At 45.2% G+C, this 25,631-nt stretch overlaps 3 protein-coding genes across 6 annotated transcripts; 2 read left to right on the top strand and 1 right to left on the bottom strand.

The window, feature by feature from the left end:
* The first annotated feature begins 242 nt into the window (after nucleotides 1-242).
* On the top strand, nucleotides 243-9,898 carry Slc35a2 (solute carrier family 35 member A2). 2 transcript variants are annotated; one of them, XM_055597500.1, is made up of 5 exons: nucleotides 243-375; nucleotides 1,676-1,858; nucleotides 5,417-5,568; nucleotides 8,190-8,333; nucleotides 9,635-9,898. In XM_055597500.1, exons 1-5 carry the CDS (start codon nucleotides 285-287, stop codon nucleotides 9,752-9,754), a joined length of 690 nt encoding a protein of 229 aa, XP_055453475.1. In that variant the 5' UTR covers nucleotides 243-284; the 3' UTR covers nucleotides 9,755-9,898. The 2 variants fall into 2 exon arrangements, with proteins under 2 accessions (XP_055453475.1, XP_055453474.1); XM_055597499.1 differs by having other exon boundaries at nucleotides 244-375; nucleotides 7,600-8,333; nucleotides 9,635-9,709.
* On the bottom strand, nucleotides 9,441-15,374 carry Pqbp1 (polyglutamine binding protein 1). Of its 3 annotated transcripts, none has more exons than XM_055597503.1 (7): nucleotides 15,273-15,374; nucleotides 14,714-14,799; nucleotides 11,378-11,489; nucleotides 11,077-11,189; nucleotides 10,684-10,968; nucleotides 10,414-10,474; nucleotides 9,441-10,275 (listed from the first exon to the last, which is right to left on the bottom strand). In XM_055597503.1, the coding sequence occupies exons 2-7, from the start codon at nucleotides 14,778-14,780 to the stop codon at nucleotides 10,119-10,121; spliced, it is 795 nt and encodes a 264-aa protein (XP_055453478.1). In that variant the 5' UTR covers nucleotides 14,781-14,799; nucleotides 15,273-15,374; the 3' UTR covers nucleotides 9,441-10,118. The 3 variants fall into 3 exon arrangements, with proteins under 3 accessions (XP_055453478.1, XP_055453476.1, XP_055453477.1); XM_055597501.1 differs by having other exon boundaries at nucleotides 10,414-10,477; nucleotides 15,273-15,373; XM_055597502.1 differs by lacking the exon at nucleotides 15,273-15,374 and adding an exon at nucleotides 14,907-15,035 and having other exon boundaries at nucleotides 10,414-10,477.
* A 70-nt stretch (nucleotides 15,375-15,444) lies between these two features.
* On the top strand, nucleotides 15,445-23,993 carry Timm17b (translocase of inner mitochondrial membrane 17B). The gene is made up of 6 exons (XM_055597505.1): nucleotides 15,445-15,548; nucleotides 16,980-17,079; nucleotides 20,315-20,378; nucleotides 23,197-23,325; nucleotides 23,404-23,514; nucleotides 23,611-23,993. Exons 1-6 carry the CDS (start codon nucleotides 15,523-15,525, stop codon nucleotides 23,697-23,699), a joined length of 519 nt encoding a protein of 172 aa, XP_055453480.1. The 5' UTR covers nucleotides 15,445-15,522; the 3' UTR covers nucleotides 23,700-23,993.
* Nucleotides 23,994-25,631: the final 1,638 nt, after the last annotated feature.

The following is a 25,631-nucleotide window of genomic DNA, read 5'->3' as shown; positions in this document are numbered from 1 at the left end:
CGGCCAACGGCGAGGTGGGGGCTGGGTCTAGAGTCACGAGCGTGCTACAGCTGTGCAAAGGCTGCCGGAAGGAGACTGGGTCTGTGGCTCCCTGGTTCTCCAGTTTTGGTGGAATTCGGGAACCCGAAACGACCATTTCAGAGTCAAACTTGGAAAGGGTTAAGAACACGATCTCCCGATTCTTATCTAATGCCCCGCCCTCCACTCCGGCGGTCCGGAAGCGGACGTGATGGATACGGAAGTAGCCTGCTGTTGCCGAGGGGACGGGACGGGCAGATGCCAACATGGCAGCGGTTGGGGTTGGCGCATCTACCGCGGCGGCCGGGCCAGGGGCCGTGTCCGCGGGAGCACTGGAACCCGGTTCCGCCACAGCGGGTGAGAGGGCCTGAAGCAGCGTAGTTGGCAGGGTGGAGGTCGGGATCCTTGGGGGTGGAATAATCCTTAACTGAAGTGACAGCGTTATCTCCTGTAAAGGAACCTACGTGTGTGTTGTGGGAAAAAGGGAGGAGAGAACAGACCATTGTATGTTGCAGTGAGGGCAGGAATCGGTAGTTCTGTGGGTAATTGTGGGGGTCCTGGATTTGGAAATAAAGACTATTATTGTGAATGTGTAGGGAATTTCTTTTTGAGGAGGCTAAAACCATTGAGAATGTTCTGGGGTGGGGGATCCTTAATCGTGGAAGGGAGAGACAATCCTGAGGGTGGGAGTTTTTCCTTATAGAAGGGATAGACGATTCTTACTTAGGGAGGTGGCTTCTTTCTTATAAAGAGACCTTATAAATTGTCAGGGTGGGGCACATGCTTCCTTGTATGACTAGTGGATCCATTTTGAGCATGAAGCTGTCCTTCATTTCATGGAGAGAATGTTCTGAGGATGCCCCTTCCAAATGGAGATAATTCTATTTAGGTTGAGGTGGGAGAGTTTCTTCCTTATCGGTCAGAGAAAGAACATTCTGAGATTGCTAAGTGCTTCTGTATAGCAGAAAGAGCTCATTGTGAGTGTGGGTAGAACAAAGAATTATTCATTGGCTAGGAGGAGGGTGTATAGCAGAGGGAGTGTAGACCATATGGAGGAGGGAAGTGTTTCCTTATGTGATTAAGGTAGTCAGACGATTGAGGTAGCCATTATATGAGATGGAAAATAGAACAACCTTAGGAGGTGAACATCTTAAACAATGTCTCATTCATTATATTGGGATATTGTTTAGTTTATGGGACAGTCCTCCAAGTTTTTCACGTCGTAGAAATCCTCAATTTGCTCATCCACAAAATGGATTTTTTTCATAGTACCTTCAGAGATCTAGTGATGTGAATCCCTTAGTCCAGTGATAGCCATACTGTAAGCATTCACTAAATATTGGGAATGCTGTCTGAGAAAAAGTTGCTTCCCAGGGGAAGGAGAAGACACAAATACGTGTGTCCAGGGTCTGCCCTTGTCATTTCCTCACACCTTACAAGGATTTCAGATGAAGAGTAGGGTCCACTTCTCCCTGTCTTGACACCTTTTGCCAGTAGCTAAGGGTGTGGAAACAGGTAGGGATCAGACCCTCACTGAGTCAGGAGGAGCAGGCAAAGGAAGTCCCAGTGGCTGGGAGGGAAGAGGGGTGCAGTGGGTGGCCATGCCACAGTACGTTCTGACCCCACCCTTCTCCTATGTTCCTTTCACTCCCTGCAGCTCACCGGCGCCTCAAGTACATATCCTTAGCTGTGCTGGTGGTCCAGAATGCCTCCCTCATCCTTAGCATCCGCTATGCTCGCACATTGCCTGGGGACCGCTTCTTTACCACCACTGCTGTGGTCATGGCTGAAGTGCTCAAAGGTCTTACCTGTCTCCTGCTGCTCTTCGCACAAAAGAGGGGTATGAGCCAGGGAAGGGGTTGGTTGGTGGGGCCCTCTAAGTTGAGTGTGTAAGCACATCTGGAGAGTATACTAGTATACTAGTGCATCTGAAACTGCTTGGGGAATATGTAAGTACATCTAAGCTTGCCTGCCACTCCAGCTTTGTGAAGTTTCATCTCTATCTCTATATTCTTCAGGCCTGGGAACCCCAGTAGTGAGATAGTCTACCCACAAGGCAATGGAACACTCAGTGCTTGGAAGGAGGATGTAGGAAGAGCAGGAAGTCATGATAACATGGGAAGTTTAAGGCTAACCTAGGCTACATTATCTCAAAAAAAAAAAGGAAGAAAGAAAAACTTTGTAACAGAGAATTCCATCATAATACATACACACACAATCAGGAAGATAATAAAATAGTAAACATATACTTCTATGCATTATTAAGGTTCACAATTAATCAACTCTTGGCAACACTGTCATGAAGCCGCATCAAGTGGCTAGCTAATCTGTGTATCTTTTACATATCTACACTTGGGTGGTTTGTTTGTTTGTTTTTTGGGTTTTGTTTTCAAGACAGGGTTTTTCTGTGTAGCCCTGGCTGTCCTGGAACTCACTCTGTAAACCAGGCTGACCTTGAACTCAGGCTTGGTGTATGCCACTAAGCCTGGCTATGTCATTCACTTGTAACCACAGCTGTTCAGTGTATTGAGACAGGATCAGTAAATTCTATGAACTCAAGGTTATCTTGAGCAACATTTAATGTTCCATTTCAAGACAAAAAAGAAAGAAAAAGCAAAAAAAAAAAAAAAAAAAGAAAAAGAAAAAGAAAAAAAAGCAATAAGTAAATGAAAGTATAATACCTAGAGTTGGGGGTGTAGCTTAGTTGATAGAGTACTTGCCTAGCACATATAAAGCTGTGGGTTTGATATCCAGCACCACATAAGCAAGTTGTGGCAAATGCCTATAATCTGAGGCAGTAGCATCAGAAATTCAAGGTCATCATTGGCTACATAGTAAGTTTAGGGACAGCCTGAAATATCTGAAATTCTATCTCAGTAAAAACAAGTATGACAAAAATCATACATGGAAAAAATAGACAACAAAGTTGGGTGTGGTGGTTCAAACCTGTACACCCAGCATGTAGAAGGCAGGAGGATCATAAGTTCCAAGCCTTCATGGGCTGAAGCAAGAGTGTCTCAAAATAAAACAAGCAAAAAAACTCCAAACCACCAAAAAAATGTAGGCCTGTAATCTCAGCTCCTTGAGAAGCTGAGATCAGAATATCATAAGTTCATCACTAGCCTGATTAACATTGTAAGACCTAGTCTCAAAACATAGGACGGGCAGGACGGCTTAGCAGGTAAAAGCTCTAGCTATGCAGTGTTGATAACTGAGCTCTGTCACAACCAGTGATGGAAGGAGAGAAATGACTTCAGCCTCTAAGTTGTCCTTCACCTCCACACTTGCACCATGGAATATGCATGCTCACACTTGCACACATATGTCACTGGCAATACAAATAAAGTGCTGGAAATGTAGCTCAGCTGTAGAGCACTTGCCTAGCTTGTTCAGGGCTGTAGGTTCAATACCCAGCAGACACACACATGCGAAAGAAAACAATAGGGGCTGGGAAGATGGCATCATGGGTAAAATGCTTGCTGTGCAAGAAAGAAGACCTACTTTAAGCTACAGAACCCCCATCAAAACTAGGCGTGATGGCATGCATCTAATCTCTGTGAGTTCAGGGACAGGATGCAGGGGACAGGCACAAGGTTGGAGGTTGCCAGTCCCATAAGCTCCCTGACTAGCCAGTCTAACTGAAATGTGCAGCCCTGTCTCAAAAAATAAGGTGAAGGCAGGTAGTGGTGGGGGTGCCTGCCTTAAATCCTTGGGAGACAGAATTAGGCTGTCTATCGAGCTAGTTGTAGGACAGCAAGTGCTATGCACAGTGAAACCCTGTCTTGGGGGAGGGGGAAGAGCCAGGCATTTCTGTTGCACGCCTTCAATCCCAGTGCTCCGGAGGCAGAGGCAGGTGGATCTCTGAGTTTGAGGCCAGCCTGGTCTACAGAGCAAGTCGAAGGACAGCCAAGGCTGCACAGAAAAACCCTGTCTCGAAATTCCAAAAGAAAAAAGAAAGAAAAAATAATAAGGTGGAGAGATGGTTCAGTAGTTAAGAGCACAGACTGCTCTTCCAGAGGCTGAACTCAGTTCTTAGCAATTATATCAAGTGCCTCACAACCTCCTATAACTCTTGTTCCACGGGATCTAATACCTCTGACCTCTAGAGACACACATATTCACATAATTTTTTAAAAAAATAAAAATAAGGTACAGCTTGAGAGATGGCCCAACAGTTAAAATATTTGGCTCATCTTCCAGAGGACCCATATTCTATTTCCAGCACCCACATCGTGGCTAACATCCTGGTGCAGTATGTGGACACACTCAAGCTCGTGGTTCCCTCTCTCATCTATACCTTGCAGAATAACCTCCAGTATGTAGCCCCAGTTTTCAGAAGATCTGATGACCACTTCTGGCCTCCTTGGGCAATGCACACATATAGTACACACTCATACATGCATGCATATGTATACATACATACATGTACAAACATTCATATACCTAAAATAAAAATAGCCTTAAAATAAGGTGGAGAGTGATAGAAAGAGACACATACCCATCATCAGTTGCTGTCTTCTAAGTATACCAGCTCAGGCTTAACAGAGAAGAAAGAATGAAAAACCATTATTTATCCATAGGGCAAGGGCAGCTTTTTAATGTATCTAGGGCTTATAAAAAGATCTGTTTGGATGGGAAATGGACTCTGTCCTCCAGTGGCTCATGGACCACGGAGTCAGGATATCTAAAAGTCTTAATGATGGATATGCAGCTCAGTGGCATGTGAGGCCCTACCACCACAAAACAAAAAAGTGTAAAACTTCCCTTCTGAAAGATAGTCGTATACATCAGCTTGGGAACAAAGAACCTCTATGTCACATGCTTCTAGGTACTGGTGATTATTTTATTGTATAAACATGGTGAGTGTTCACCCTGAATGCGCTTATGCCAGGGGAGGCAGATCTCAGGTGGGTGAAATTTGCTTGATTAGCAGGCATAGTGGAATGGATAATAGTTTTGTTACGATTATTTGTCTTTTCTTACGGTGTTAGGGTAGAACCTGGGGGCACATCTACTAGGCAAGCACCCCACCACTAAACTATATCCCCATCCCTTTTTGCAGCCATTAAGTTGAGTATCAGAAAGGCTTTTTTTTTTTTTTTTTAAAGACAGGGTCTCACTCTGTAGCCCCGGCTATCCTGGAATTCAATATGTACACCAGGGTGGCCTCAAATTAACAAAGATCTGCCTGCCTCTGCTTCCCAAGTGCTGGGATAAAAGGCATGCACCACCATGCCAAGCTCAGCAAGCGCTCTTATTGGCATTGTTGTACTGGAGAAGAAACTGCACGAGAGCAGGCAGGAGGGGAGTAGTTCAGTGATGGTAGAAGGCAAGACTAGGAGGTAGAGAGTGGAGGCAAGCCTAGTCCCACCCTTCAGCAGCCCCTTCTCCCCTATAGGTAATGTGAAGCACCTGGTTCTCTTCCTCCATGAGGCTGTCCTGGTGCAGTATGTGGACACACTCAAGCTCGCGGTTCCCTCTCTCATCTATACCTTGCAGAATAACCTCCAGTATGTAGCCATCACCAACCTGCCAGCTGCCACTTTCCAGGTAAGTCCCCAGCCCAGCATAACCTCCAGGGAAGTAGGAGGGAGATCTAGATGGAAGGAGGGAGATGGTATGCAAAGAGCAAAAATGATGTCACTTTCAGAGAACTCCCTTAACTTTGGTTTCCTCATGTGTCAAAATTGGGAACAGGAGAGATGCTTGGATAGCTGAAAATATACCTGGGCCCAGACATGTTGGCATATACCTGCAGCCAGCACTCAAGAGTCTGAAGCAGGAGGCTTTGTGCTTCAAGAACAGATTGGACTACATAAAGAAACTGTTTCTTGGGGCTGGAGCAGTATAAACACTGGCTGCACTTCTATGGGACCTGGAACCTGGGTTTGATTCCCAGCAGCCATGTGACTGCTCACAACCATCTGTAGCTCCATTTTCAGAGGATCTGATGACCTCTTTGACCCCCAAAGCACTATGCATACATGTGCTGTGCAGACATACATGTAGGCAGAACACAGACTGGGCAATAGTGGCACACATATGTAATCCCAGCACTTAGAGATGCAGAGGTATTGGATCTCTGAGTTTGAGGCTAGCTTAGTCTACAAAGTGAGTCCAGGGCAGCCAGGACTATGGAAGAGAAACCCTGTCTTGAAAAAGTGAAGAGTGAATGAATGAATACAATCCTAGATTGTATTCATTCAATCCTAGATGCTATAGCAACGTTGCCTGGGTTCAAATCCCAGTGCTACTGCTTTGTAGGTGCATGATTTGGGAGTGGGGGTGGTCAGTCACTTACCTTTCTGTGCTTTTATTTGCCCATCATTTTATTATTTCATTTGTTTTCTTTGACACAGGGTCTCATGTAGCCCAGGCTGACTCTGAACTCGTTATGTAACAGATGATGACCTATGATCCTCCTGCCTCAACCACTCAAGTGTTGGGATTATAGATGTGTGACACTGTGCCTTGTTTATGAGGTGCTAGGGACATTCTGAACCTAGCATTTTGCGCATGCTGAGCAAAACTACTAGCTAAGCTGTATCTTCAGCTTTTACTCTTTTCTTTGGTTCTTGAGACAGGGTCTTGCTGTGTAGGTCACTCTGGTCTTGAACTCATGATTCTTATTCTAACTCCTAAGTGCTATGATTTCAGTCATGTGCCACCATGTCTAGTTTTCTCATCATTAAATTGAAGGTTATAGTGCTGTCCAGTTCCATGGTAGTTGTGAAGATTAAATAATAAATTCTGATATAGTGCACAGATGCACAGTGGACAAATACATAGGAATCTATAAATATTTTCTGGCCTTGTTGTGGTTGATTTATTTGAAGACATCCCTTATCACAAAGCTTTCTACTTATTCATTACCTATTTGGAGGTTCTTATATTTTTCAAGACAGGGTTTCTCTGTGTGGCCCTGGCTGTTCTGCAACTTGCTCTGTAGATCAGGCTCGCCTTGAACTCACAGAGATCTGCCTGCCTCTGCCTCTTGAGTGCTGGGATTAAAGGCATGTGCCACCACACCTGCCGTGGAGATGTTTTATATACATCAGCCTTATTTTACAGAGATGATACTAGGTCTCAGAAAAGACAAGTGATTTGTCCCTATCACATAGCTAGGAAAATGGGATTGGGTTGATCTAGATTTGGGTATGGCTTGGGATTTCCTGGCACAGCTACCCTTTTGTAACTCACTGGGAGGTTGTTTTTTTGAGATGATTTCTAGCCCAGTTTCTACATAGCCAATGATTACTGTCCATTTCCCGAGTGCTGGGCTTACAGGTGTTTGCTTCTGCACCTGGTTCATATGGCGCTGGGGATGGAATCCAGCAGTCTGTGTATGCTAGGTGAGCACTTTACCGGTTAAACTACATCCCTTAGTTATCTGGAAGGGTCTTTGGTATCTTGGTAGCCACAGGTTAGTCAGTGGTCAATGGCTGGTTAGTTTTATTGCCATATGCCCTACCTTATCCTTTTCATTGTGCCCAGAAGCCTACAGTGGGTACTGTCCCTCCACCCCTTGCACTTTCTGAGAGTTGGGACCAGCCCTCAGTGCCTTCCACATGCAACTTGCAGGTGACATATCAGCTGAAGATCCTGACTACAGCCTTGTTCTCCGTGCTCATGTTGAACCGCAGTCTCTCCCGCCTGCAGTGGGGCTCCCTAGTGCTGCTCTTCACTGGTGTTGCCATTGTCCAGGCACAGCAAGCTGGTGGGGGTGGCCCACGGCCACTGGATCAGAACCCCGGGGCAGGCCTAGCAGCTGTCGTGGCCTCCTGTCTCTCCTCAGGCTTTGCAGGTGTCTACTTTGAGAATATCCTCAAAGGCAGCTCAGGCTCCGTGTGGCTGCGTAACCTACAGCTTGGCCTCTTTGGCACAGCTCTGGGCCTGGTGGGGCTGTGGTGGGCTGAGGGCACTGCTGTGGCCCATCAAGGCTTCTTCTTTGGTTACACGCCTGCTGTCTGGGGTGTGGTACTAAACCAAGCCTTTGGTGGGCTCCTGGTAGCTGTCGTTGTCAAGTATGCTGACAATATCCTCAAGGGCTTTGCCACCTCCCTGTCCATTGTACTCTCCACTGTTGCCTCCATTCGCCTCTTTGGCTTCCACCTGGACCCATTATTTGCCCTTGGCGCTGGGCTCGTCATTGGTGCCGTCTACCTCTACAGCCTTCCCCGAGGTGCAGTCAAAGCCATAGCTTCCACTTCTGCCTCTGCCTCTGGGCCCTGCATTCACCAGCAGCCTCCTGGGCAGCCACCCCCACCGCAGCTGTCTTCTCGAGGAGACCTCATCACGGAGCCCTTTCTGCCAAAGTCAGTGCTGGTAAAATGAGAGCTGGTGGTTGTTGGGGGACACAGGGCAGGGGGTTGGGTTGGAGTGGGTTGGGCTTCTGCAGGTCCAAAATTGTTGCCAGGGCCTGACTCTTGTGGGGTTGGAGGTGTTTTTTTTTGTTGTTTTGTTTTATTTTTGTCCCATACTTCTAGAGAGATATGGAACTAGGGCTGAATGTCACATGTCCACTTCCTGGTAGATGGACTCCCCTCTCCTGGAGGAGCTTTTTAGAGCTGCTTCCTGTGCCCCAGGTTAACCTCTTTAGGAAGAGGGTTGGCATACTGCTATTCCAGGCTTTTCTCCACTCTGCTGAAGATGGCCTGTCTCGTGCCTGAGACAGTCCATTCCAGCCATCCTGCAGACTGGACAAAAGCCCTGCAGTTCTTCAGTAACAACTAATGACTACTTGTGGGGTTCCATTTCTTATTGTATGAGGCCTTCTCTCCTGCACCATCACCCTGGATCATGTCAATAGCTTGGTCTCTGATGTGGCTTTGGGGCAGTTTCCCTGGTACAGAGATCCTTGATGATTGGCCTGTTGTAAGTGCCTGGAGTGAGGAGAGGCACAAGCTGAGAATTTCGTATTAGCTCATATTGGGGAGGGTGTAGTAAGTGCCATTTGCATTTCAATAGTTTGGGGATCTGTGAAATAATCAGCTCAATGATCCAGAGTGTTTGGAAAATGGGGAGGGGAGGTCCTTGAAGTGGCTGAATCCTGGGTAACTGAAGAGGCAGAGGTGAAGGATTATCTTCTGAAACAGCCAGAAAGGAAAAATAAAGCTGCCCATCCCATTTTTTAGCTGTTTAAAACACCCTTACTTCATGGTGGGTGTTAGAATTGATGAATCATGGAACCTGTACCCCTGCACTCCCCAAAGCTTATTAACTCCCTAACTGTATCCCAGATGTGTGTGTATGTGTGCGTGTATGTATGTGTGCATGCGAGCATAAAGTGCACGCATGGAAGGTGCCTGGGCTGTCTTTGCTATATGTAAATAGGGCCATTGGATCTTTATTTTTGATTAATTTGTTCTGATTTTTTGTTTGTTTTCTAAATAACTGTAATGAACAAATGTCAGTATACCCAATGCCAAATAAAGATGTTGTATTTATTTAGTCCATGTGTAGCTTTCTGATGCAGGGGCCTGCTCTTTCCACACAAGCACCATCATTAACCCCAGGATTACTAGCTCACTATCACCACCCTCCCTTGCTCAGGATACCCACCTGCTAGCCCACCCCAGCTTTTTGTGTTTTTCTTTCCTTCCCATTTTCACCACAGGTTGCTCACCAAGGTGAAGGGTTCGTAGCTGCTGGAACTGAAGACACAGGCCTGCCTTCGTTCTCCCTTCTTGCCCTGGTCCAGCTGGGACTAAACTTATCAGTATTAGGGGTGTGGTGAGGGAGGCATGGGACCTCCCTGTCCCCACCAGCCCTGCCCCACATAGGCTTTCATGACTAACCTGTTAATGGGCCCACCTCAACTTCTGCTACCTTTGCAGTATTTCTTAGGTGAGTTTCTACAAATAAAATGTTTTACACCTTGTCAACTTGCATTGGAAAGAATGAACAAAGAGAGCACTCAAGCCTCATGGATATGATCCACAAAAAAAAAAAAAAAAAAAAAAAAAAGCTATTAGAAACAAGGGGGCCGGGAGTGTAGCTCACTGGTAGAATAATTCAGCATGTGCAAAACTATGGGTTCTATCCCCAGAGCCACACGGAAGAAAGACAGACAAACTGCCAAAGCTACAGGGAACAAAGGCTCAGTCCTGCTGTTTGGTTCGGGAAGCCTCGGCATTGGCGCGGAGCACAGCCCCCGGGGAAGGGTATGGCCGCTGTTGGAAGAGGGGCCCAGCTGCTGTTGTGTCAGCCCCCGTCTTGGCCTCGTTCCTCTTGGGTAATCCTGTTGACCATGTGCCCCTGGGGATAACAGAGAATTAGAGGACAGGAAGAGGGTGTAGTGGACATCCCTTAGCTGCTCAAGATTAAAAAATGGGAAGGAAGAGACAAAAGAGAAGGGTACAGTTTACAAAAGGATCGACAAAGGGTTTCACTTACCGGGGTGCATCTGAGTATGAGCTGGGGTCCATGGGATCTAATTCTTCATCTTTCCGGCTCACTGCTATAGAAACAAGTAGCAGTGCAAGTTCTTCCCTTGAGACCGAAGGAGTCCCTGGTCACTAAGCCCCTTCTCCCAAGAAAAAGAGGTACTGGTGGCTATCGCAGCTCACAACACCCTACAGAAGCCCAGGTCTAGGCATGCATACTGTACATTCTGTGCCCTGGTACCTCACTTGACTCATCCAAATCCTAACATGATCCACTTACCCTTCTTGCTCTTGGGGTAAGGAGCCAGCTCCTCTCTGCGATGATGGCGTCTGTCTTTGCCCTCTTCGCGGTCTGCCTTGTCATACCCCCGTTCCCGATCCCGTTCCCTGTCCCGATCTCTCTCTCTGTCCACTTTGTCGTACGTCCGCTCTCGTTCTCGCTCAGGCTTCTCTTGGTTTCGGTCTGCCTTGTCATGGCTCCTATCTGGCTTCTCATGACTCCGATCTGACTTCTCATGATTTCTGTCCAGCTTCTCATGACTCCGGTCCAACTTCTCCTCAGCATCTATGGTAACATAGAAGTGCTGCAGACCCTCTCTTCCACATATGGTCTCCTCAGCCCCTCTCTGAGACTGCAAGAATCACTGACACATCCCTGTCTTTGCCAACTCACCTGAATTACTGTTCCTGAGTTTCTTGGCAGATTTGGTGACGACAAAGTTGGGGTCATGTGGTGAGAGCCAGGACACAAGGTCTGTCTCCACATTCCAGTAGTATGGGAGTCCACTGCGGGCAGTGAGAGAGAAGAGAATGTTAGCACAGATGGTCCCTTATACCAACTGTCTGCCAAACCTCTGCCTAGATCTTCTCCATGCCTCTATATGTACATCTCTTCCCTATCAACCGCACAATAAGGGATAACACAGGAAGGGCAAGGCCAGCTGTCCCTCCCACCTATATGATGATAGGCTCACCAAGAAGAGTCAAACACCTTGTACCAGCTCGGTGGCAGGCCCTCTAATCGGGTGGCCTCATAATCAACAGGATCATCATCATAGTCCTCAGCAATAATCTCTTCCTCTGGCTCTGGAAGAATGGGGAAGGAGAAAGGCAGTTTAAAAACCTGGTGTGAGCAGTGTATCAAAGCAGATACTAAGACTTATAACCAAACCTTCGGCAGAGTGCAGGGAACCATATGAAAGAAGGGGGAGTTTGTATGAAAGGATGTGGAAAGGATAGGAGCTCCACAAGGACCAAATATATTGGCACAGGGGTCTTTTCTGAGACTAATACTCCACCAAGGACCATGTATGGATATAACCAAGAACCTCTGCTCGGATAGAGCCCACGGCAGCTCAGTAACCAATTGGTTTCCCATAGTAAGGGGAACAAGGACTATTTCTGACATGAACTCAATGGCAGGCTCTTTGACCTCCCCACCCCCCAAGGGAGGAGCAGCCCTGCTAGGCCACAGAGGAGGTCTTTGCAGCCAGTCCGGAAGATACCTGATAAAACAGGATCAGATGAAAGGGGAGGAGGTCCTCCCCAATCAGTGGACTTGGAAAGGGGCAGGGAGGAGAAGAGGGAGGGAGGGTGGGATTGGGAGGGAATGAGGGAGCAGGATACAGCTGGGATACAGAGTTAATAAAATGTAACTAATAATAAAAATAAAGATACTCAGTAAAAAAATAAATAAAACAAATAAAAAATAAAAAACCTGGTGTGAAGCCAGGCAGTGGTGCTGCATTCCTTTAATCCCAGCAATTGGGAGGCAGAGGCAGGTGGATCTCTGTGAAGACCAGGCTAGCCTGGTCTAGAGTGAGTTCAGGATAGCCAAGGCTACACAGAGAAATCCTGTCTCAAAAGAAAAAAAAACAAATCTGATGTGTGTGTGTGTTCTACTATACTCAGGGCTTAAGGGCAAGGCATTCACATCACTATACATGGAATGCACAGTTAGAGGCATGTGCTCAGCGTTGATAGAGAATATTCAGACACAACGACATCCAATCAATTCCTGGGTTCAGATCCCACGTGGCACTATTATCCAAACCTACTTAAATTAAATAAATGGGTTTGAACAGCAGGGGAGTTACCTATAATAACAGCTAACTAGTTCACCTTCTGAACTGTGATGGGATTTTGAGTCCTGTATGTTGGATATCAAGGAACTAATTGAAACATTGCTCTGACTCTATTCTTAAGGACTGATATATAACAAGCCTGCAGCAGATGTTTAGTGATAGTAGAATAAAAATGTTGTCTATTAAACCAAGCGTGATGGCACACGCCTGTTATCTCAGCACTCAGGGATTGCTGTGCTGATTACTATGAGTTTGAGGAGTTTGAGGCCAGGCTGGTCTACAAAGTGAGTCCAGGACAGCCAAGGCTACACAGGAAAACCATGTCTCAGAAAAAAAAAAAAAAACCAAAGATAAAAGATTTTTTAAAAATGCTGTCTATTATCAGTTCAATGCCTATTGTGGGCTATCGGTAGGCCCACAAACGTGGCCATAATTAGCAATAAAACGCATATGCCAGCAGTGTCACAGTGACACCAAAAGAGATGCTAGGTATGATTGTCCATATTGCTAATAAAACAAACATTCTCACCAGACACATGGGTACAGGCAGAGGCAGGCAGATCTCTGGGAGTTCGAGGCCAGCCTGGTCTACAGAGTGAGTCCAGGACAGCCAAGGCTACAACAGAGAAACCCTGTCTGGAAAAACCAACCACTTAATCAATCAATCAATCAATCAATCAATAAGCAAGCAAGCATGCACTCTCAGTAGTGGACTCAAAAGATTTAAAAGAAACATGAATGATACAGAGTTTTCCTGAAACCCTGGATTAATATCTCTGCACCACCAAGAAAAATATATCAATGTTTATTATTAGCACTATTGGGCACAAAGTGTATGTCTGGCCCAAAGTGGTAGATGTCAGTTATCCATACAATAACATGATGCACTTTCCATTGCCTGACACACCATATAGGTCAAAACGCATGCCACATTTATTATTGTTGGCAATAATTTGTAGTTATCAGCCAGTAATTCCGTAAATCTGACAGGTAATCATTTTTGACTGTTAGCATACCATATGTGTCAGACACTTAGGCAGCCCAAAGAAATGTTAGTAAGTTATCATCCGCATCACCACAGTACTTCTGCTGAGATAAACCATACAGCACTGGGGCTGGAGAGATGGCTCAGTGGTTAGGAGCACTGTCTGTTCTTCCAGAGGACCTGAATTCAATTCCTAGCAACCACATGATGCCTCCCAACCATCTATACTGGGATCTGATGCCCTCTTCTGGTATACAGGTGTACATGCAGGTAAAACACTCATACTCGTAAAAGAAATAAATCTTAACAGCACCAACACCTTGCCACTGTATATGGCACATAGGAGGCTGCTATCACATGTCATTTTTATTAAATAAATACTGGCCCAGTGTGGTAGTGGACACCTTTAATCCTAGCCTTAGGGAAGACTGAAATACATAATGAGTTCCGGGCCTGCCAGAAGCACAAAGTAAGGCCATGTCTTAAAAGTTAATTAATTAATTAATGTAGTCAGTCCTACAGATTTACTTTGTTATTTTCTGGTGTATGTATTAAAAAATATATATCTGGCCTGGAATAATTACCTAAACAGGCTGTCACCTGTGATCCTCCTGCCTCAGTCTCTGCATTGCTGGGATGACAGGAGCATGCCATCACACTTAGCTTTATTTTTCAAAGACTGGCGTCTTGCCAATTGCCATGTCTGGCCTTGATCTCTTGGGCTCAAGCCATCTTGTATCTCAGCCCCTTCAGTAGCTGAGTACATGCCACTGCGAGCACTTGATTCATAAATTAAACTCTATCTTGTTTTTCCAGCCTTAGACTTCACATAATACTTACCATGCAGTAGTAATGGTTATCAGAAAATGACATTGACAATGTGAGGCCTGCCAGACCATGCAAGGTATCTAGTATGAAAAACAAATTTCATACAGAGAAACCCTGTCTCGAAAAAACAAAAAAACAAGACAAAAACTAATGGTCAAGGAGATGTACCTAAATAGTAGAGCTCATCCAAGAGCTTTGGTTTAACTTCAGCAACACGTGGGGGGAAAAGGTGTGAGCTTTTGGGCTGGGGATGATGGTAGAGCACTTCCATAGCATGCACCTGGGTTCGACTGTGCATGGTCGGTAGTGGGAGCGGGGGCGGAGAAGAAGAGGCACAATAGAGAAGAGAATAAATAACAGAACGTCTGTTAACAATGGCACATGGTAGATCCAACTGGTTTTAGCTTTCTCACCAGGCTCCAGATGTTTGAGGATGCCCCTCTTCGCCAAGCGGGTCTGCAGTGCAACAGGGAGCGGCATTTTGGATTGCTGACCAGACCTAAACAGACAGACGGCTCTGAAGGCCCAATCCAACGAACATTTCATTCTGTATATTCAGTAACCATGCACCACCCTTCTGCGTGTGTTCATTTGATCCCCACCTACCTAAATGCACCAGTAGCTAGAAGAACAGAACGAAAATGGATGCTAAAAGATGAAAGAGATTTTTAACAGTATGGCCAGAACTAGTACCACACTAGAACTCTAACTCCGGCAATGGAGACCGGATGCACTTAAGACCATTTCCTCTCCAGGCCAAGGCTCCACCTATCGCCTCAGGGACCAAGTGCAGCACACCCACGACCCAGAAATGGGATCACCCAACGTTTCTCCAAGTCCGCACCATGGGAGGAACCAAGGTGCTAGGATGGGGGTGCAAAAATGCGATCATCCTCTTTAGCTTTAAAAGAAGGCTTCCACCCCGGCATTACCAGAGCCAAAGTCTGTCTCCCTTGTTGTCACTATGCTTACCAATATCGAAGGGCTCTTCTTATAAACCGCAAGAACGCTCCTCACAGCTGCAGTTAACCGTTCGACTCCAAGGCTGGCAGAGAACGGAAGTGGCCAGCACGGCTGGCCAATAAGAGTACGTCTTTGGCGTTACGTCAACAGGAAAGCCAATTGTTTCCTTGGCCTACTTGCGACGCCTTCACGCTGGTGAGCGGGGAGAGGGGAGTGGCTCGCTAGTGAGAACGACTGCTCCGGGCCAAAGGCTGTCGCCATGGAAGAGTATGCTCGCGAACCTTGGTACGGCCGTGGCACAGGCTTCGGGACAGTCCCTGCGACGCCCAGGCCAATCGCGGGAGGCGGGCGGGGAAGGCAAGGGTTACCCTGCCAAGTCCCTGACGAGGGAGGCTTAGAAACTTGACTGCCTCAGCGGGTCCGGTGGGGGCGGGGATCCTCCCTCTCGGACTTCGTTAAAAAACCGCCACAGTAGAGTGTCCCAGTAGGTGTGGTGTGGGACAGACTAACCCACTGTTCCCCTGAATGTTCTCCTAGACCCTTTTTGTGAGCCAAAAGAGAAACACTGGGCCGATCCATTCTGGCGGCAGGCGAGGAGAGGCGTAGAGCCAAAACGCACTGGGTTGTCTCGCCTGGCTTTTCCCAAGCTGGTTTTTGACCCTGGACAGGGCATGTGTGAACCCACTGTGGGCTAGGAGATGAGGCCTGGCTCTTCCTCACCGTCTTTTGATTTTTTTTTTCCGTTTTAGGGTTTAAAAGGACATAAGTCACATAGCTTTCTTGGATGTGCTTTTTTTGCTTTACTTTAATAACTTTAGCTACTTAACACTTTACAGAAACGTGCCAACCCTTTGTACTGACCAATCCATTTGATTTTTTTATACTTTTTATTTCATTTTATTTATATATTGTCTCTCTTTTTTTACTTTTTGTATTGATTACAGTTTATTCACATTGTATCCCAGCTGTAGTCTCCTCCCTCCTTCCCTCTCAATCCCATCCTCCCTCCCTCATCTCCTCCTATGCTCCTCTCCAAGTCTACGGATAGGGGAGGTCCTTCTCCCCTTCCATCTGACGCATTTGATTTTCGATACTAACAAAAACAGTTTGATTGATGATTGGTTGTAATCAAGAGTACTATTCTGCCAGTAATAAGCCCAACATTTGGAAGGCTTTGTAGTGAGACAACCTCCTTCACCATCTCAAAAAAAAAAAAAAAGAGAGAGAGAATGAAAGAAAAATATTTTCTCACTTTTGCTCCACAGATTTTATATATATATATAATATATATATATATATATATTATATATATAATTTCACTTTATAGAGCCCTGGGTGGTCTGGAACTCTTTGAGTGGACTATGCTGACCTCAAGCATATAGATCTACTTTCCTCTGCCTTCAGAGTGCTGGAATTAAAGGCGTGTGCCACCATACCCAGCACAAACCTTTTTGGGGGTAACAGAGTCTCCATTTATAGCCTAGGTTGGACTCAAGCTCATGATCCTCTGGTCTCAGCCTCCCAAGTGTTGTGATTTACACAGGTATGCAGAACCATGTCTGGCTTTACTTTCAAAGCTTTATGGGGCATGTAACAACTGATAGAAGTAATTTATTATTATCTGAGGTGTTTCTTATCAGTCATGAGCATCCCATTTTGGCATCCAGTCATGGCAGGGTCTCACATTAACCCAGTCTTTTCCTTCCTGCTTTGCAGCCCATGGCGAATTGTAGATGATTGCGGTGGAGCCTTCACTATGGGTGTCATTGGTGGTGGAGTCTTCCAGGCTATCAAGGGCTTTCGCAACGCCCCTGTTGTGAGTTGGGTCTTCCCCCAGTGGTGTGGGAGTCTGCAGTCTTGCTGACATAGAATACTGCTTTGAGCATACTTACTTATTCTGTTGCTTATTCACCTACTTTGCTGGGCCTGGCTCCTGGATATAGGATTTGAGGAAATCTTTTCTTCAACTATCCAGCTGGAGCTCTGTGAAAATACTGTACTGTCAGAAACAGTATTATGGGAAGGTAGTATATAGCTCAGTGGTAGAACAGTTGATTAAGCAAGAGAGGTCCTAGATTCCATTCTCAGCATCAGAATAAGAATAAGAAAAAAGTTAGCATTGAATCTTAAATGTGTATGCGCCATTACATTTTACCTCAAGACAGACTCTGGGTTAAAAATCCTTTATATATGGGCACTTGGGAGACAAAGGCAGGTGGATCTCTGTGAGTTTGAGGCCATCCTGGTCTACAAAGTGAGTGCAGGACAGTCAAGGCTACACAGAGAAACCCTGTCTCAGGGGCAAAATCTCTGTATAGGAAAATGACAGGAGTTTGATAGAGCAGCTTTTAAATTGAAAGAGGGAACTATAATTCCCCCCCCAGGCTCCCTACCCCTGAAGGGCTAAGGTTCAGTGGATAAGAGCACTTGTTTTTGCAAGCTTGAGATCCTGAGTTTGCTTGCACAACACCTATATAAAAAGTCAGGCATGCCTGTGTTGTTAAAAACAATGATGAAAATTCCAACTGTTCTATTTTACCAATAAGAAGTCAGGAGCCAGATGCCAGGGGAAAAACCTGGTAGCTCAGAGAGGCAGAGAAAGTACTCAGCTGATCTTCCTTCTCAGCTCAGGTCCAGATGGAAAAAAACCCAGAAGGCTTACTAGCTCAACTGACAGCCCAGGAGGAAAAGACCAAAAAACCCAATGCCGAAGGCTTGCTGGTTCAAAGCTCAAAAAGCCAGGGAGTTGAGGAGCTGAAGCCTTAGCTAAAGCTAGAGCTTGAGCTAAAAGCTCTTTTCTATGCTGTCTTAAATACCTCTCAACTCAAAGTCCCTTCTACTCTTTAATCCCCGTCAGCTGGTTTCTTGCTCTACTTCTTGACCTAGGGTTAACTTTATTAGATCTGGTATACAAAGAGCTCATGAATTAAAGGTATGTGCAAGGGCTGGGTGAACCACACCATAATCACCTGTTTACAATAAACAGGATTTTTACAGTTCACAAATATCCTGCACCTTGCCTGCCTTTGCTTACAACTCCAGTATTATAAGGGGTGGGACACAAGGCAGGCATATCCCAAACCCTTGCTGGCTAGTCAGCTTAGCCTGAAGTTGGTTCAGTAAGATACTTTGTCTCAAGGCAAAAAGCAGTAGTAGTTCCCCTAAGATCCTGCTTTGACCTCCATGTTCACCCCCCCACGCACACACACACACATTCCTAGGTACTTATCACACAGACACACAACAGTTTTTTTTTATGTAGCACAGGTTGGCACAGAACTTCAAATCCTCCTGTCTCTGCTTTCCAAGTACTGGAATTACAGGCATCTGCCAACACCCTTGGATTCTGCAACTTTTATGTCTGGCTCTGAATTGTCCTCTCAGTTCATGGAACTCTCTTTACTAGATTTTGGTCCATATTTCTCATTCTTGGGGGTCTTCACACATATCATGCCCTCATTTTTTTTTCTTTTTTACTATAAGGAATAGAACCAGGTGCCACCATCCTGCTAGCCTACAAGCTAAAAATACACTCTTAATTATTCTACTTCCTCGAGAGTAGTGGATCTCAACCGTCCTTTTCCCTACTTTCTTTTATTTATTTACTTGCAATTTTTTAAATTAAATTTTTATTTTTTATATTAATTACAGTTTATTTACTTTGTATCCCAGCTGTAGCCCACTCCCTCTTTTCATCCCAAACCCTCCCTCCCTCCCTCATCTCCTCCCTGCCTCTCTCTAAGTCCACTGATAGGGGAGGTCCTCCTCCAATTCCATCTGATCCTAGCTTATCAGGTCTCATCAGGACTGGCTGCAATGTCCTCCTCTGTGGACTAGCAAGGCTGCTCCTCCCTCATGGGGGGGTGGGGGAGAGGTAAAAGAGCCAGCCACTGAGTTCATGTCGGAGATAGTCCCTGTTCCCCTTACAATAGAACCCACTAAGATATTGAGCTGCCATGGGCTATATCTGAGCAGAGGTTCTAGGTTATATCCATGCATGGTCCTTGGTAGGAGAGTCAGTCTCAGAAAAGACCCCTGTGCCCAGATATATTTGGTCCTTGTGGAACTCCTGTCCTCTCTGGGCCATAATAACTCTCCCTTCATTCATATGATTCCCTGTACTCTGCCCAAGGTTCAGTTATGAGTCTCAGCATTTATAAGTGGATACTAGACCTATAAGATAGGATAAACATACTAAAATCTGTACACCTAGAGAAGCTAAACAAGGAGGAGGCCCCGGGGTAAGATGATCAATCCTCACTTAAAAAGACAAATGGGATGAACATTGGAAGTAGGAGAAAACAAGAAATAGTACAGGAACCTACCATAGAAGGCCTCTGAAAGACTCTGCCTAGCAGTGTATCAAAGCAGATACTTGCATTTTTTTGATACAAGAGTTTCTCTGTGTAGCTCTGGCTGTCCTGGGACTAGCTCTGTAGACCAGACTGGTGTCAAACTCAGAGATTTTCTGCCTCTGCCTCCCAAGTGCTTGGATTAAAGACATGTGCCACCACCACCCAGTGGTTCTCAGCCTAACTAAAGGGTCCTAACACTGTGACCCTTTAATGCAGTTCTTCATGTTAAAAATTAAAATAAAATTATTTCATTGTTACTTCATAACTGTAATTTTGTTACTGTTGTGAATGTAAATACCTGTGTTTAACAATGGCCTGAGGCAACCCTTGTGAAAAGGTCATTTGGCCAAAAGGGGTTGTGACCCACATGTTGAGAACTGCTGCTCTAGATTGCATTTTGCTGTCTGAAACTGTAATGAATGAACAAGTGAACAAATTAATGTAATTAGCAAGTTACTTCTAAGACTTTTTGTTGTATTTACTCCCCATTTTCCTGGTTCTTTGGCTGCTGCTATGCATGTAACAGCTTTCTTGTGCCTTCTTCTCTTTTTGTTGCAGTTCTGGGAGTAGAAGAACCCTGGGCCTTGCTCAGTCTAGGCATGCACTTAACAAAGTGCCCTTTTATAAAGCCTAGAGACGCTGCCTGCCAGTGATCTTACCTCCCCCTCTCCTGACACCTTTCCTTGCTTTCTCCAGGGAGTTCCACACCGGTTCAGAGGTAGTGTCAATGCTGTAAGGATCCGGGCACCCCAGATTGGAGGTGAGGAGCATGGGGGAACATAAATTGTGAGAGCAACTTTGAGGGTAGCTGATCCTTTGAAGCTAGACTGTTAAAGTCTGACCAGAACTTCCTGGCTTGGTGATGTTTCCCAACAGTTCAGTGTGAAAGGCAAGACTGTGTAATCTGCAGTTTGTTTTGAGACAGGGTCTCTCTATGCAGCTTTGGCTGTCTAGGAACTCACTCTATAGATCAGGCTGGCCTCACAGAGATTCTACCTCTGCCTCTACCTCTTTCCTTCCAAATGCCAGGATTAAAGATGTGTTCCAACAAGCCTCAAGTATTCAGCAGATTAAATCCAGGTCCTGGCTCTTCCCTGTTAGGTGACCTTATGCCAGTAGCATTGTTTCTCCAAACCTTGTGTGATGATGATAACATTGACTGTTCAATTGATAGTTTAAAAATTAATCCACAGAGTACTTTCTAAGCGCTAGTTACTATGCTGAGACCTTTGATCATGTTAACTAATTTAAAGTTGCAGAAGTCTGCTAGTACAAAGTACCTCAAATAAATACTAGGGCATAGTGGGCCCTCAATAAACATCTTAACTGCAGGTTGAGTATTCCTATCCAAAATGCTTGAGACCAGAAGTGTTTCACATGTCAGAGGCTTTTGGATTTTATAGTAATTTAAAGTATGTATATGTATAATGAGAATAGTTTAAGATCCAAGTCTAAACATAGAATTCACTTGTGTTTAGTATACAGATTTTTTTTAAGATTTATTTATTTATTTTACAGATAAGTGCTCTATTTGCGTGTATACCTGCATGCCAGAAGAGGGCATCAGATCCTATTATACATGGTTGTGAGCCACCATGTACTAGCTGGGAATTGAACTCAGGACTTCTGGAAGAGCAGACAGTACTTTTAACTGCTGAGCCATCTCTCCAGCCCTGTATTCAGATTATTTACATATCTTGGATATTTTTTTTTTTTAAACAGGTCTCACTCTATAGCCCAGGCTGGCCTTAAAAGCAAGGTCATCCTGCCTTGGCCTCTCAAGTAGTTAAGATTACAGATATAAGCCATGCCCAGCTCTTTTAAAAAAATTTTTTTGAGATAGTGACGATTAAATCTCCAACATGTTAGGTAAGCACTCTAGCATCAGTTTTGTAGCTTTTATATACTATATACACACACATGGATATATATTTTGTTTTGTTGTTTTTTTTTTTTGTAGTAGGGTTAGAATGAGCATGTGTTCTATCACTGAAAAAAATTCCCAACACTGTATATTTCATTTTTTATTAAGAGACCACCTACCTAGTAGCATGAAGTCTTGGGTTCAATGCCCAGCGGTGCATAAAAACTGGGTATGATAGTGCCCACTTATAATATTGGCATTTGAAAGATGTAGGCAGATGTATCCAATCTTCAAGATTATCCTTGGCTACATAACAAGTTTGAGGCCAGCCTTGGCTACATGAGATACTGTGTCAAAAAAGAGGGAGGAAGAGATGGAGGTCTCAGGATTGAGGATGTAGCCCAGTAGTAAAGTACTTGACTAATATGTGAAACCCCGAAGTACATCCCCACCACCACCAAGACAAAACAAAAACAACAAATAGATCTCTCTATGGTGTCCAGGCTGGTCTCAAACCCTTAGGATCCAGCTATCTGCCTTATGTGACTCTTCAGCCTCCCACGTAGCTGGGACTGTAGGTCCTTACCCACCACCTCACCTAATTATATAATATCATGTTTAGTTCTCCTGCATTTTTACTGTTTTATGTTGCTTGAGGTCAACTATGAAAATTTCTGTTTCTGATATCATGACCATGCTCAAAAGGTTGTAGATTTTGAAGCATTTTGGGTGTCTAGAGTATGAATGTTTAATAATATATATTATATTCTGGTTTTCCTAACCTGTTTTCCTTTCCCCTAAAATCAAAACCAGAACTCCAACTCTATGTGGTATTTATTTATTTGTTTAGTTAGTTTAGTTTTTCAGGGCAGAGTTTCTTTGTGTAGCCTTGGCTGCTCTGGCCTTTGTAGATCAGGCTGACTTGGAACGCACAGAGATCCACCTGCCTCCGCTTCCCTGAGTGCTGGGATTACAGGTGTACACCGGCAAGCCCAGCTCCACAGGGAATTTAAAGGGTGGAAATTGCTTCATTGAAAGCTGTATGGAAGGTCACTCTGCTCCTATCCATCTAACAACTAAAAGTGAAAGTTATTTTGATGATAACTAGAGCCCCAATCCAATGAGGACTATTCACAGTAAGAAAGATGGGGTATTCTGTAGGATACCTGCCTCTATGTCTGGACTTTATTCCTTCTCGTATTTGGTGTTGAGCTTGTAACCCATGGTTTTCTATAGGCTAGGTTACTCTCCAACCTACTATGTCCCCCGAAGTCCTAGACAAGGTTTCTCTGTGTAGCCCTGGCTATCATGGACTCACTTTGTAGAACATGCTAGCCTCGAGCTCATAGAAATCCTCTCTCTGCTTTCTTCACTCTATAGGTGTCTAACTTTTTGTAGTCCTCGTACCTGCACCTTCCTGGTGCTGGAATTATACCATAGCTTAGTCATTTTTGTTTGTTTATTGATTTATTTATTAATACTGTATGTTCATGTATCTGACTATTTTATTAGTTTAGTGCATGCCTGCATGCTTGCTTTGCAGGGAATCCTAAGAACCCTAGGCAAGCTCTCTAACCCTGAGCCATATTTCCAATCCTAAGAGCCTCAGCACCTTTCTCTCACTAGTTTCAGACCTTGGAAGTTCCCACATGTTGAGATATGTGGATTGTCTGAATTTCTGGGAATGACTGATTAGCATCCTATCCCCCTACAGGTAGCTTTGCAGTGTGGGGAGGACTGTTTTCTACCATTGACTGTGGCCTTGTACAGCTTCGGGGCAAGGAAGACCCCTGGAACTCCATCACTAGTGGAGCACTGACTGGAGCTGTGCTGGCCGCACGCAGTGAGTGCCCCCGCCCCAATCCTAGTCCTTTCCCTGTGCTGCTGGCCCTTCCTCAGTTCTATCTCTTTCTGCCTCCAGGTGGTCCGCTGGCCATGGTGGGCTCTGCAATGATGGGGGGCATCCTGTTGGCCCTCATTGAAGGTGTCGGCATCCTTCTCACTCGCTATACTGCTCAGCAGTTCCGCAATGGTGAGGACCTGGTGGGCAATGGTCAGGGAGAGCCAGGGAGCACTGTCAGCCTTCTGCACCCTTCCTCGCTTCATGACCTCATTCTTCCTTCTCCAGCACCCCCATTCTTGGATGACCCTAACCAGCTAACACCTAAAGAGGGAGCTTCAGCTGCAAGTTATCCCAACTACCAGCAGTACCACTAAGGAAGCCGCTGCCTGCCCCTGCCACTGTGGGAGCTGCTCCAAAGTTCCCTTCTGGATGATCTACCTCCAAGGGAGGACTGGCTCCTACATAGTGCTGAGACCTTCAGAGAGGGGCTCTACTCTACTCCCTTGTTCTGTGGTAGGGGTGGGGGCACCCCAGCAGCTTTGTCACACAGGTCCCCCCCTTTGTTTTTTGTGTCTCAGGGTACCTCAGCCTCACCCATGTAACAGTGTCTTACCCCAGATCCTTCATGTGGCACCCTGATGAATGTTTAAAGCCAGTTTTGAAACGCCTGTGTATGTACTCCTTCAGTCACCCAGACAACCCTCTCCGCAGGAGAAGGAGATTGGAAGTCTGGGTCTTGGGGTTCCAAAGTGAATGGGTTCTACTAAGGATGTTTTGCGGGGGAAAAGAAGCAAGGTCTCACTATGTTGCCCAAGCTGGACTGTACCCAGCCTCTAGTAAAGGTTTACAGAATGAATGAGTAAGGGAGGTAAGAGACACAAAGATATGAGTTAGGCACATGATTAAGTGTAGTTAGGGACCTAGAGCTACATCAAACAAACAGGTACAGACTTGAAAGAAGCACAGGACCTCAAAATTGCTGGGTGCATATGTACGCTGTGTATACGTATGATTGCTACCCTCCTTGCACAAGCTCCCCTTGTAGAGACTAGGAAATTATTCCTTAAAAAATAGCCTTTTCCCTGGTTATGGTGGTACATACCATTATTTCCAGTACTTGAGAGGCAAAGGCTGATAGATCTCTGTGAGTTCAAGGCCAGCCTGGTCTACAGGGCAAGTTCCTGGACAGCCAAGGCTTCACAGAGAAACCCTGTCTTGAAAAACCAAAAATCTTTTCTTAATACCAGTCGTTCTATTTTTTAAAAGTTTCATTTATCAAAAAACCCAATCCATGTGGCCCTAAAACAGTTCTGGGGTGGAGGTCCAGGGATCAGGGGTTCTGATTTCTCAAAAAGTGTCCTGTGTCTATTTCCTGTCACTTTCTTGTGCTTCGTGGTGTGTAGATTTCTTTACACTTGCTGTTTTTTGTTACTGTTTTATTTATTTATTTGTTTATTTGGATTCTCAAGACAGGGTTTCTCTGTGTTGCCTTGGCCGTCCAGGACTCATATTGTAGACCGGGCTGGCCTCTAACTCACAAAGATCCACCTGCCTCTGCTGGGACTACAGGCCTGAGCCACTGCACCCAACAAAGATTCCTTTATGTGCTCTATCTGCATGTATGCCTGCACGCCAGGAGAGGGCATCAGATACCACTATAGATGTTTTTGAGCCACCATGTGGTTGGTGGGAATTGAACTAGGAACTAATGGAAGTGTAACCAGTGCTCTTAACTGTTGAGCCATCTCTCCAGCTCATTTAATCATTTTTAAAATTTTTTTTCATATATTTTAAAAGTATTTTTTCCTTTTCTAACTTTTTCTAGATCTTCTCCACCTCCCTATCCACTTTATGTTCTTTTATTTGTTTTTTTGAGACAGGCTCTCACTACGTAGACCTAGTTGTCTTGGAACTCACAGTGTAGTCCAGACTGGCTTTGAACTCATCAATCAGCCTGTCTTCTGCCTCCAGAGTGCTAGGATTAAAGGGATGTGCTTCCATACCTTGCTAGCTTGTTGTTTTGTTTTCTTCCAAGACAGGGTCTCAAGGAGTCCAGGCTGGCCCAACTTGCTACGCTAACTGGCTTGCCTGTGAGCTGTTCCTGCCTTAGCTTCCTAAATGCTGTAGGCCACCAGTTTTATTATAGTATAGACTGACTTTGAACTCCCGAGCCTTCTGCCTCCCAAGTGCTGGAATTACAGATTTTTGCTTTTGTTCTTTTGTTTTTCGAGAAAGGGTTTCTCTGTACCTCTGACCTCCTGGGACTTGCTCTGTAGATAGCCTCAAACTCAGAGATCCATATGTCT

Source organism: Psammomys obesus, unplaced genomic scaffold (assembly GCF_907164565.1).
Source record: "Psammomys obesus unplaced genomic scaffold, mPsaObe1.curated_primary_1811, whole genome shotgun sequence".
NCBI classification, from domain to species: Eukaryota; Metazoa; Chordata; class Mammalia; order Rodentia; family Muridae; genus Psammomys; species Psammomys obesus.
The sequence above is the reverse complement of the archived record's forward strand: the minus strand, read 5'-3'. Positions and strand labels throughout refer to the sequence as shown.

Coding starts and splice junctions, on each gene's coding strand:
- Pqbp1 (XM_055597501.1), bottom strand. CDS start 14,780: ATGCCGCTCCCTGTTGCACTGCAGACCCGCTTGGCGAAGAGGGGCATC. Junction 11,490..14,713: donor CCTCAAACATCTGGAGCCTG/GTGAGAAAGCTA, acceptor CCATTCTTCCAG/AGCCAGAGGAAGAGATTATT. Junction 11,190..11,377: donor AAGGTGTTTGACTCTTCTTG/GTGAGCCTATCA, acceptor CACTGCCCGCAG/TGGACTCCCATACTACTGGA.
- Timm17b (XM_055597505.1), top strand. CDS start 15,523: ATGGAAGAGTATGCTCGCGAACCTTG. Junction 23,326..23,403: donor AGCTGTGCTGGCCGCACGCA/GTGAGTGCCCCC, acceptor TTCTGCCTCCAG/GTGGTCCGCTGGCCATGGTG. Junction 23,515..23,610: donor TGCTCAGCAGTTCCGCAATG/GTGAGGACCTGG, acceptor TTCCTTCTCCAG/CACCCCCATTCTTGGATGAC.
- Slc35a2 (XM_055597499.1), top strand. CDS start 285: ATGGCAGCGGTTGGGGTTGGCGCATCTACCGCGGCGGCCGGGCCAGGG. Junction 1,859..5,416: donor GCTCTTCGCACAAAAGAGGG/GTATGAGCCAGG, acceptor TCTCCCCTATAG/GTAATGTGAAGCACCTGGTT. Junction 5,569..7,599: donor TGCCAGCTGCCACTTTCCAG/GTAAGTCCCCAG, acceptor TGCAACTTGCAG/GTGACATATCAGCTGAAGAT.